At 44.6% G+C, this 13031-nt stretch overlaps 1 protein-coding gene across 9 annotated transcripts in view; it reads left to right on the top strand.

Annotated features, from left to right (window-relative positions):
* UBE3B (ubiquitin protein ligase E3B) overlaps nt 1-13031 on the top strand; it is a 342871-nt gene that overhangs the window by 35425 nt on the left and 294415 nt on the right. For 5 of the 9 annotated variants that reach the window (XM_069214742.1, XM_069214743.1, XM_069214741.1 and 2 more), the window contains 3 exons: nt 302-406; nt 3943-4039; nt 10092-10211. In XM_069214742.1, coding sequence (XP_069070843.1) covers nt 302-406; nt 3943-4039; nt 10092-10211 — 322 coding nt within the window. The remainder of the gene's footprint in view (nt 1-301; nt 407-3942; nt 4040-10091; nt 10212-13031) is intronic. The other 4 variants (XM_069214750.1, XM_069214746.1, XM_069214747.1 and 1 more) reach the window with 1 other exon arrangement.

Raw genomic sequence — 13031 nt, 5'->3', positions numbered from 1 at the left:
CCCTCTAGGGCTCACATCCTTTTTCAATTTCATGGGTTAAATCAGAATGTGTCCTAAGCATGTACCGCACATCCAGATCCTAAACTATTTACTTTTCCGCTTAAAATCAAATTGAATCATAAGTTGTGTAGGAACATGCTTCTTGATTGTATGCCATGACTTCTTAATCCATCCAGTCAACCATGTTCTTTGCAGGTTTAAATATTCTGTCACAATATAAAATATAAAATGCAGCAAAGATGGTAAACTTATGCAAGTAAATTCTTTTCAGTTAATTAAAACCAATAATTGCCTCCCTCAGGTGTGGTATGTGTCACTTGCACTTTCAAAGGATCTCACTCTCTTGTGGATTAAGCAAATCAAGGACATTCTATGGCTCTCTTGTGAGTTTCTCAAGCAGTTAAAGGTAAGGCTTCAAGTTGTTGTTTATGTACCTGACCCAGCTCAAGGGGGCTGTTGATTTTTGTGCCTTTTCTGCAAGATAATGTGATTGATAACCCTTTGTGTGTTGGCCTCAAATACTTTTCAGCCACAGCAGTGACTGCTTCATTCATTACAAACTAGTCACTATAGCTCACCAGAACACTTCTTTTTGCTAGTCATATTTTTCATGTGGATCGTGAACACTAATGGAAAAATACTGAACTTGGGCACATACTCAATGGCCACTTTAATTTTGTTTTGAACTTAAGAACAACTGAACGATAGTGCTTGGTGCCTTTCAGTGACTTGGTGTACTATCACTGTGTGGATGCCTAATTCAGAATACTTTCATTTAACTTGTTTTATGATTTGTTTTTCACAGCTAGTTTCCTATGGAAATGTAGTTGTTAAACACACTTTTTTTCGGTCCCAACGTATAATTCTCATACATCATTTGAACAATTTACTTCAAATCTAGAGGAACAGCATGTTTAAAAAAAATACAAAACATGTCTACATCCAAACAAATACAAGGCCTCTTGGTGTGGTCAGGTTGACAAATAAAAGTTGTAGGGAGCTAGGCTGTGGTTGCAGTATCCCCCCCCCCCACACACACGTTTTGCCTGGTTTGTAGATGCAACAGGCGGTAGTACATTGGGTTCCTGTTAACCAGGTCCCCGGTGTAAGTGTTCCTTCCCTAAAACAACAAGACACCTGCTCACTTGATCCCCAGGTGACCAGGCCCACCAGCCCCCTGTAAGTCCCTAATAAATAGTACCATTGGTACCTATAGCATGGATACTGAAGAGGCCCCCTCTTTGTGGTAATGTCTGTGTTAGGGATAGTGGTAGAAGCAGCAAAAGGTTTTAGAGGGAGTATGCAGTCATGCATGGCAACTACTACAACAACTGGAATCTTTAGAGAATATGTACTCCAAGGTGAGCACATCAGACCAAGTAGAAATTTAGAAAATAGAAAGAGCCAGTACGGAGTTTTGCCAGGGAACAAATATAATTTAAACAGATGATTTTAGAGTGACAAGAGCTTCAACTAAATGCAAAAGTTAAATAAGACCAGTTCGAAGTATAGTTACTCTTCTCAAATGAAAGGGCAGTATTTGATATCAACTGTGATTCGGACATTTTTCATGCTCATGAGTACTACATCAGCATTAAGCCCAAAATGACTGCATCAGCTGATTCTTCTGGCACCTTTCCTGATAAAACCCTTAAGAATTTGTTAACATTAATAACTGCTGATAAACGAGACGGGTGAGATACAGGCAAGCACACTTGTACATTATGTTTTATAAATATGTTTTTGGAATGCCTTGAAAAACAGAGAACCGTTTACTGTCGGGTTTCTCATGTTTTCATTGCTGTATCCCATTTTCTCCAGTAGATTTGATTTTGTTATGGCGAATATTTGACTGCTTTATCTGACAGACAAGACTGTCCAATCCCAGTGGTTTTAATCTGTGCATTTTTGACACTGCATGCTTTTGAGTCACTACTCCACTTAAGGTCCATTTCATGGTAAATAAATAGCAATTCTTATGCCGATTTGAATAGATTAACACAGATTCCCAAAAGCAAAAAAAAATTATCTGAAGGTCTGTGTTAATCTTCTGGATACATTTATTTGAAAAATATTCAAAGGCAATGGTTCGGGCCCGTGAGAGACCGCAACACTAATTCAGGGGATCCATGACTGCTTAGAAAATTCAATAATATTAATTGAATAATAAAGTGTATGTAAGTAAAGAAGCAAAATGTAAAATAGAAAATAATTAAATGTCTAGTAAATGTGAAGAACTTGCAACTGCATCCTCAAATCCATTGGTTAGAGCAGCACAAATACATGAATCAGATAAGGGATGCATAATGGTCAAGGGTGTGATATCCCAGGCTTGTTGCTTATCTAGGGTTTTCTGCATGGCCAGATATTTAAAGAGGTCAGGGGCCCAGCTCAGGTGCTCAGAGCGCTGGAAGTTGGACTGCTTTCACAATACTAGGAAGTATGTGGTCTTTGTACAGTTCACCAAGAGGCCAGAGGCCTTTCTGTAGATTCCTAATATATGCATCAGTTGGGGGGAGTGAGCTCTGAGGGTCTCTAATATATACCATAAGGTCATCTGTGTATAGAGGGACTCTGTCTTCTCTTGCTGAGGGCCATGAAAAGCGGATACGTTGAACGTGTCGTCTGATCCACTGCACTCCTACAGCACGCACCACAAAAATTTCTTCCCTTACCTGCAATTGAGACACGCACTAGAAGCACATAAAAGTGCTCTGCTTAAACTGCCAAATTACAGTCCCTTAGTAGTACAGGTCACACTGTCAGGTATTGATAACAAGGGCATATCAAAATTATACAGATCGTTGGTAACCAACACACCTGATCCCATGCCAGCACTGCGGGACAGATGGGTGAAATACATTGGCCAGTTGGATGATACGGATTGGACAGAAGTCAAGATGGAACCAAGAACATTGACAATATCCACCATACTTTGCCCCATACAGTTGAAATACTTGCATGGGGTCTACTAAAGCCCATCGAGGTTCAACAAAATGAAGCAAAGCTCAACTGTATTAGATGTTAAACTGAATTGGGAACCTTCTCCCACACAGTGTGGATCTGCCTTGTTATACAGCGGTATTGGTCCAGAATGCATACAACGCTTTCAGAAGTGATTGATAGACCTATCATTGCTTACCCTAAAATGTCACTTTTGGGGCTGATGGATAGATGAGGGACCGAGGGTCACCAGAACCCTGGTGGTGATCGGATTGCTATTAGCCAATAGAGACAGAGCTTGGTACTGGCACTCCCCTAGGGCAACCCCATGAATAAATGGGTGCACAGGATGAACTGGTGTGCTAGAGCAGAGAAGTAGGTCCCTTTGTCTAGGGGCTGCCCCCAAAACCATTAGAAAATATGGTTTAGGTGATTGAACTATGCGAATGAGGCCGCAACCTACCTGATGTTTCTTGCTGAAGTATGTACAGTGGTATTAGTTTTGCATCATTCTAAATGAGGCTTTGGTACTTCTCATTTAGTTCTCTCATTTGATTATAACTTGCAAATAGAAAACACTATGGTAGAAATGAAAAATGTGATTCTTTATTTGTTTGTGAAATAAATAAAATATGCATAATTCATCTTTTGTGTATTTGTGTATGAATGCTTGTTTCTGTATTTTTATGTATTGGTTTGCGGGTTCAACTAAATTGCTTATTCTGGGATCACCAGCTTCCAATAATGTCTCAGTCGGGGGGTCCCGAAGTCCAGTATGAATTTAATGGTGGTACCCGGATTCCAGAAATGACCAAGTGGGGGTCCACTGAACTCAAAAGGTTAAGGCAATCATTAGAAGTGTGAATATTTGTATCATTAGTTAATATTATTATGCTTCCCGGAGTAATCAGCTATCATTGTCTGTAAAACTAAAAACAAAGCATTTACTATCAAGATTGTGTTCAGTGCAAATCTGTGACTTGTAATATGTTTGTTTAGCCAGATATTTTACAAGAATACAAACTGGTGACCCTGTACCTTACAATGCTTGTTAACTTCACTGACACCTCCACGTGGAAAATCCTCAGAGGAAAAGGTTAGTGACCTTTGTGGCTGTATGTGTTAAACATGGATATTTTTTACGCATGAATGCAAAGTTTATGTATACTTTGTATTGTATATTTTACCAGGATTATTCTGTTTGTAGAGGCGCTTCCATAAAAAGGTAACAGACAAATTGAGCCCCCATTATGTGCATGTAATTCCTAGATTTTTTTCATCTCTTTTTTTTGGATTTTACCACCAACTGAAATTGATGCTGGTGGAAGTCTCTAGGTAGGTGAGGTGGGGCAGTGGACCTACCAGGTCAGGTTCAGTGTGTTTGTGGGTATGGCCTCTCCCTTAGCCACAACAAATACTGCGAGTGTTGAAGCCAAGGCCTCCTGCTTTGGCAGAAGCGTTATGATAACCATAAAGAGATTTAGTAGAAGCTGCTGTTTCTCTCCTGTGGGTGGCAAATAATGGCAGTGGAATTAAGGGGAAGTAAAAAGAGTTAGGAGCATGGCCAGAGGTGTGGGCTTCAATCAGGCCGCATGATACGTTGAAGTAGAATAAGGGTTTTGCCTCTGGTGCATGCATCTTTTATTTAGATGTCTCCCCTCTAAGTTGTACTGGTGCTTTACTAATCTGCAGAGGAAAAGACACAGGAGCTCCATGAGTGGCTCAGCAAGGAAGCAGGTTCCTTGCCATGCAGCGTCAGTGGAAGTACATCCCTGAGACTAACCGCATGCATGGACAAAGAGGCGCTTGTCTTGCTCATGATCTCTTTGGTGGTCTGGATATGATTCACGGCTGTCATGCCCACCTGTCAATATAAAGAATTTAGATATTTATTGCTGTGTTGGATTACAGTTACTGTTCATATCTAGTATTCAGATTGGTTAACCAGAGTGGTTGGAAAGCAGCCCATATACGAGTAGTGTTGGTTGTTCGAAGTGTGCATTTGTGTGTTTAAACTTTACGTAGCAAGTGTCACATTAGTCTGTTCCTAAATTAAATTCTCCAGCTTTGGATCTTTTATATATATTCACATACTTCAATCATTCCCCCTCACCAGGCTGGAAATCCCCTCCAACTTTAATATAGGTCTCAACAACAATATTTGTTCAGTAGCACCTATAGCTCATTTGAAACAACCCGGACTTCAGCCAATGAAGTGGAAGTGCTAAGCTCTCCGACTGTCTGTGGAGGCCACCATAGCTCACTATAGGCCACCATAGCTCAGATTTCAACCATATTTCATGTGTTATGGAGTCCCCAAGAAGAGCTTTGCTTTAACCGGTGTGTGACCTTAAACTGGTTACTTTTTGATCTTTATTTACAGTTGTTGCTGGACGGCAGCCAGCCCTGTCTTCACTTTTCATCAAATGGTAAGCTGTTTTTAGGAGATTTCTGAGTTTTCACCTCGGCACTGGCCCAGTGGTCAACTTTCACCAACTGCCATTAAGGATCAAGTAGATAAAATATCTCCATTTGAGCCTTGTTCAGTCTGTGTACAAAACAAGATTACTGATAGTTCTCATGATTAGTACATATAATTTCCTTCATCCCACTGATAACGCATCTCCCAATGACATCTGCAAGACCTTCCCTTCAAGGACACTTTAGGAGAGAGAAAGGAGGTTGGCTGTTCACTTGCTGAAATAGGAGATGATTTATTTTCTGAAGGGAATACTTCATTCTCTGGGGAAGATTCCATGAAAAGTATTCCTCAAAGCACTTCCACTTAGGCGGCACAAACAAGAAAGCCTCAAAGGCATTTGCAGTCACCTTCTTCAAACATCAGACGAAGCCTTCCTCAGAAAAGAAGTTAAAAGTGGTGAAGGAACAAATAGTGCAAACAATTGCATGAAAATCCAGTGCTACTGAAATTCAGTCTGACTTGCAGGACAGGTTAAGATGACCGAAGGTCCATCATCAACAAGAATTGGCTTGTCATCGACATCTATCCTGTCCTTGCACACCTTGTTACAATCAGCGACGATATTGTTGGTGGTCCTTGTGGTAGCTGTCACCTCTTCTTCGACAGTGTAGCCACCGTAAACTGTAGTAACCAGCTCTTCAACGATGGCATAGATGTCAACCTGTTGGAAAGTAGCCTCTTTCTAGCATGGTTATCCCCACTTTTGCCCTGTTTGTCAGTGTGTTTGACTGTGTCTACTAGGATCCTGCTAATCAGGACCCCACTAGTTATGCTCTCACCCTTAAATTATGGTTATTGCTTACTGGTAACTAAGTATTTTACCCACAATTGGCATTCTGGTGTCCCCTTATAAGTCCCTAGTATATGGTACTTAGGTACCTAGGGCATTGGGGTTCCAGGGGATCCCTATGTGCTGCCGCATATCTTTTGCCACCCATAGGGAGCTCATGCAAGGGGTTCTGCAAGACTGCCATTGCAGTCTGCGTGGAAAGGCGCATGCACCCTTTCACTGCCATTTACACTGCACCGGGACACTTATAAGTCACCCCTATAGCATGCCCTCCAGCCATGAGGGCAGGGTGCAGAGTACCCGTGTGTTCCTCTAGGACCATTTTCCCGGACTTCGTGAGAGCAGAGATGCCATTTTACACGTATACTGGACAAAGGTCACTACCTATGTCCAGCTACATAATGGCAACTCCGAACATAGGCATGTTTAGTATCAAACATGTAGGAATCATACCCCCATGCTTTTACAAGCATTGGTTGGATGATTTCATGCACTCTGGGGGCTCCTTAGAGGACCCCCAGTACTGCCATTACAACCTCCGACGGTTTTCCAGGCAGACCCAGCTGCTGCCACCTCTCAGACAGGTTTCTGCCCTCCTGTTGCTCAAGCAGCTCAAGCCAAGGAAGGCAGAACAAAGCATTTCCCTTGGGAAAGGGGTGTTACACCCTCTCCCTTTGGAAATAGGTATTACAGGCTTGGAAGAGGTAGCCTCCACAAGCCACTGGATTGCAAGACTCCAGCAGGAATCCTATGCATCCTTTACTTCACCTTCTTACCGAAGAAACTGCATCTGGACCAGTCTAGGAACTCTACAAACTGCAACAAAGAAGCAAAGACGACTTCTGCAGCATGGTGTCTTCAGCTCCTGCCAGCAACTGCAGCTGTTTCCAGGTCGTGCATCCTCAGAGGACAGCCTGTCTTCAGCCTGAACCAGAAGAACGATGGAATCTCCCTTGGAGTGAAGGAGTCACTCCCATGTTTCAGCAGGCACCCCACTGCAGCGACGACTGGTGGCGTGGGTCCCCCCTCCTGACGAAGTGCGTGGATCCAGCATCACAGGTGGTGGACTGAAGTGGTCCTGATGGTCCTGACATCCTACTGTCCAACTTTGGTGGAGGGAAGAGCTTGCCTCCCCACGCAAGACAGTACCCCGTGCACTGCGTGGTTTGCAGCTGCCAAGGCTTGTTGGCATCCTTCCATGAAGTTTTTCATGCATCGTGCACTCTGTCCTGCCCCGCACAGCTTCCTGAGCGGTTCGTCGGCAGCGTGGGATCCCTTGTAGTACAGCATCGGTCCTCTAAAATCCTCTTACCGCCGTGCCGACGGCTGCCAAGATATTGTACCCATGGCGGTAATCCACCACGGGTATTATGACCCACACAGAGAATACCGCCACAATACAGACACCCACACAAGTCCGCCACACCAAAGGTCAGTGATAAACTGGTGATAGCAAAACCCACACCGTTACGCCAACAGGAATACGCCCACAGTATCACGACCCACGAATCAACGCGGTCTTTCAATCACAGTAAACCATTGGCGGTACACACCGCTGCGCTCAAAATACACACACACTTACAAAACTACACCACATTGGACAATTCAAAATACACACACCTGACACACATACACACACCACACACACACATTCACACTACTATAAAACACACACCCACAATATCCACAACCCCTTACAACCCAAAAAAAGATAGACAAGTAAAAAGCACACACCCAATCAGAGGCACAGAACACCATCCACGCACATCACAATATACATCACAACACATCACCCCACACATTACCTCACATATATCACTCACAGCACATCCATGGCACCTCAAAGACACCCCAGGTTTTCTGAGGAGGAGCTAAGGGTCATGGTGGAGGAAATCATCCCGGTAGAGCCACAGCTATTCGGATCACAGGTGCAGCAGACGTCCATTCCTAGGAAGATGGAGCTATGGCGGAGAATCATCGACAGGGACAACACCGTGGGACAGCATCCAAGAAACAGGGATGACATTAGAAAGTGGTGGAACGAACTACTGGGGAAGGTGCATTCCATGGTTTCAAGACACCAGATTGCTGTACAGAGGACTGGCAGTGGACCTCTACCTCCTCCCCCACAACTAACAACATGGGAGGAGCAAGTCTAGGCGATCATGCATCCTGAGGGCCTCGTAGGAGTAGCAGGAGGACTGGACTCTGGTAAGTCAAATATTTTACTACTTTACCCCCCCCCCCACCTTCATGCCATCACATACCCCCACCCGTACCCGCACTCCCATCACTTCATCACATCACATCTACCCCACCATCACAACCCACACATCCCAATACCAAGCCCTGCATGCAACCACAGTACATGGACATGCCCAGTAGAGAGACTCACCAAGCCCACACAATCATTAATCACACAAGGCCAATGCGACAGGGAAACCACAATTTTATATAAGGGAAACACACCCATTGCACAAGTTGGCACAAACAGATACAATAACAATGCATTTGCATCCCAACAGGACCCCTACCCAACGTCACCGGAGAGGAGGTGCCAGCTACATCCAGTCCCCCCACAGAAGAGGCCCACAGTGATGACAGCAGCTCTGTACGCCTGGATCACGATGACCAACCTGGCCCATCAGGGACCTCTGGACAGTCGGTTACCCTGCCACAGTTCCAAACCACCACAGAGCCTCCCCTATCAGGAAACACCAGCACAGCACCCACCCAGCGGGCCCATGTCACTGTCACCAGGACACGTCAATCAGCAGTGTGTCCACCACTACAGGGACCCCAGGCAGCCCCACAAACACAGGACGATCAGAGACCTGGGGGTCAGTGGGCACACAGTTCAGGGGACAGAGGCACAGGACAATAGGGAAGCTGGGAGGACTGCTGTGCAACAGGGAGAGGACAGGCCAAGGGAACCGACTCTCCACAAGGCACTCTCAAACATCATGGGAACATACCACCATTCCCAGGAGACTATGGGCACGGCACTGGCCAAGTTGCAGGAGGGACAGTACCTGGGGATCAGGGAGGACCTCACAAAAATCTACACCATCCTGGTCACCATAGCAGGGGTGCTGGCTGACATGGGCAAGTCCATGAGGGAAGCAGTGGCACAACAAAGGGCCCCTGACACTAGCCAAACCGATGAACAGTGTTCCACCTCCACCGGCGCTAGTGGACAGGAGGCACCGCCACAGGACCAACAGGCCACCAGCACCCCACCCCCTGCATAAGGAGAACCACCCCGCAAACGGTCCCTGCAATCCAGGCAGAAGACAGAGAACATTGCCAAGACCACCGCCAGGAAATAGGACTCTCCTGATTGTCACCCTTCTGTCCCACTCTGTCACCCTGTCCACCTTGAACTGTCATTACTTCCCTTCCTATGCCACATTGGACAATACATATGTGATACCAAGAGACTAGACTCTAACATGGACCTTACTCCACCATCACCCCAGCCCCTTGCACGTACCCCCATACTATTTACCACAAAAAATAAACACTATTGAAATATAAACCATACTGGATTCAGTGTAATGATTCGAAAGTTGTATTCTTACTACATTCCCAAAGCATTGCAACACCGATGTTCATTGAATTATACCAATGTATGACAGTTGGTGGGCAGCAGTACACATAGCAGGAGGCCAGAATGGCCAGATCTGAAAAAAGCAAACTCAAAGGGAACAGTCAGTGGCCATACACAGAGGGTAAGAGGCTGCCATGTACAATGTCCTAAAGTAAACTGAAATGTGAAGAGGAGTTACAGTCTCTTACCTGTGTGTCACTGCTGGATAATGTTTGTTCTGTTGTCCACATCTTCTTCATCTGCCTCCTCTTCCTCACTGTCCACAGGCTCCACCGCTGCCACAAGACCATCACCAGGCTCATCCTCCAGCAGGAAAGGCACCTGGCGTCTCAATGCCAGGTTGTGCAACATACAGCATGCCACGATGATCTGGCACACCTTCTTGGGTGAGTAGTACAGGGATCCACCTGTCAGATGGAGGCACTGGAACCTGGTCTGTCATCTTCAGGATAGGTAATGTCATGTCCATATACATGCAAATCGCTGGCAATACCTGTGATTATTCAGTGGTGGGGCAGAATCATCAGTTCCGGGCACTTCTATTTGGTCAGAAGTCTGCACCCCGGATTTTTACATAGTGTCCAACGCCTGTTGTAGCTTTCCTTCAAATACAAGGCCACAAAGTATAACTGTTCTTGGATGACTGGCTTGTCAACGCTCCTTCAGAGGAAGAGGCTTGTGTCTCCCCAGCCATGTGCATTGGTTTATTCCAAGAATTAGCACTGACCCTAAACAGGGAGGAAGCCTCCATCCATTCAGGGACAAGATGCAGTTCCTAGGGGCAATCTTAGAAACTCTGTGGAAGGCTTTCGACCTCAGAAAAAACTGTGACAAATGTCAAGAAACTGTTTTGCTCCCAGTGAACAGTGGAAGTCAGGATATACCAATACGCTTTAGGTCTAATGTCATCTTGCATTAGCCTGAGTCCTTTCTGCAGGCTCTGAATGAGGCCTGTTTAGCATTAGCCAGTGGAAGCAGGCAAGTGGCTCAAGGAGGGCACAGTGAATGTTACTAAATTACTTAAACAAACCACTCCTGTAATGGAGGTTCCCAACCAACCACAAAGCAGGTCTTCTCTTCCAACGAACAGAATAATCATGACAACAGATGAATTGCTGGAAAGATGGGGAGCAAACATGCAGGAGGGATTCCCTGCCTGATGACAGGGAATTATTCAAGCATGTGAATATATGACGCTTACAACACTGTACTTGGAGAGAGGCAACAACTTTCTACTGAGCACCAAAACAAATGTGAAATACGGATGTGTGAATCACATTTTAAATATGTTTTAAGTGGCAATTAGTTGTTTGGTTTTTCTGGGAATACTGAAAGTATTTCTTCGATTTATTGGTTTTTGCAATATTGCCTAAAATCAGGGACTCCATTCCTTCTCTAATTTCAAAGAGTGTATAGATTGTAGTGCTTTGTCTAGCACTGGTAAGGGTTCAAGAAATGCACTTGGTAAAATCATGCATTGGAAAAATTATTCTACTTGGTTCTGATAACCCTTCCAAGACCAGATTTATGTTTTAGGGTTGGCTTTGTATTCAATCCACAGTGGCTGTAGAGGACATACTGATGTCAGCAATAGGATATATGTTTGATTGAAGGGCTTGTTGCAAAGATTTGTCTATGGCCTGTAAGTAATGGTTTGAAATCGCTGTAAGCCAGACTGAAAATGTATTTATTTATTTCATTGTGTTTAATTTTTGTGGTTTTATAAAGTCCAATTCCACCAAAAAGGCACCAGTATGCTGTAAAACTCACTAATAATTGTTTGGAACCTCTAGCAAGGTGCAGACAGCTGTTACATCAAAACACTAACATTTAAGCAAATCTGAAATTCATAGTCTTTGTCTGGACTCAAAGAGGAGCAAGTGGGGTTCCGTACAACTAGAAAAAGTGGTCAAATCATTTTGTGCTGAAAGCAACCTGGCTACCGGTTGAAGAAAAGCTTCAATTAGGCTTGAAAAGGAGTATGAAGTGGTGACAAAATGCCATTCTTATAGTCTATTCTGACTAACAGGGCCTGTAATACATGGCAGAATCTGCTGTGTTGGAGAAAGGTTGGTTTTGTTACAGGAGGAAATTTGACTCTTGCTTTGCTTTGTTTTGAAGCAAAGGCAATCCAGATGTCGAATGATTTGGCTTAATTTACCTAGTAGGGGAAGCAGCCATCAATGTATAGAACTGATAAGCATCCCTAATTTGTGGATAAGAATAACCTGTTTTTTCTGGATTGAACTTGGAGATATCAATCTAGGCAAGTTTGAGGGGCATGTTCTCAGAGCATAATTGTCCTGAATAGAGGAGATTGTCAAATAGATCTGCAGATTGCCTGCAAATTGGTCCCCATTCTAAAAGGAGTAGCTAGAAAATTAATTAAAAAACCCAATTTGCCCTCTGGGGAGAACCGCCTTGCCTGTTACCTGACTGTGGCGTGATCCTGTCTTCTGCAGGCTTGCATTATCTTGTTCATTACCACTGACTCCACCCTATTCGTTGAGAAGAACCTGATGCCACCTCTGGAACTACGAAGGAGAGATGACTGACTCCGGAGGTCTCTCCCATTGACACTCCTGGGCCAAGCGGCCCTCTTTAAATGCTGTTGGTTCCCCGATTCCTGTACATACTACACAACACTCCATACTCAATGTATGGGTCATATTCTCAGGATATTGAGAGGGAGATTGGCACACTGCTTTGGGGCGGTTGTCTGGCACGTATCGCGCAACGCAGACTGACAAGGAGCTGGTCTGACAGTGGTATTGGCCTACTAGACTTCCAAAAATATTATTAGGCAGCTCAACTGTCCACCATTAATGGCTGAGCCTTTAGACCTCCTGATGAACCGGCTTATGGACTTGATAAATGGCAGCTGCAGCCAGTGGGGCATCTGAGGGCACTATATGGACCTAACAAACACCAGTAATCCAGGGGCCCCACGGCAATAGTCGTGAACCTTTGGCACACAGCCAAGTGGACATTGGTTTGGAGAGGGTCAGTCCCACAAGCCACACTTCTCTTGGACACAGCTGTGCTCGGAACACCGAGGCGTCTCCTGGGCTTTGCCAAGTGGGACTAGATTGGCATCTCCACATTGGGAGACCTATGGCAGCAGGGAGATGTAGTCCCTTTTACAGACCTACAACAGGAATATCAACTGGCTCTAACGGAAATATTTTGGTACCCACAAATCAGAC

The sequence above is a fragment of the Pleurodeles waltl genome, chromosome 11 (genome assembly GCF_031143425.1).
Source record: "Pleurodeles waltl isolate 20211129_DDA chromosome 11, aPleWal1.hap1.20221129, whole genome shotgun sequence".
Lineage (NCBI taxonomy): Eukaryota > Metazoa > Chordata > Amphibia > Caudata > Salamandridae > Pleurodeles > Pleurodeles waltl.
This window is presented reverse-complemented; position numbering and strand designations above follow the sequence as displayed.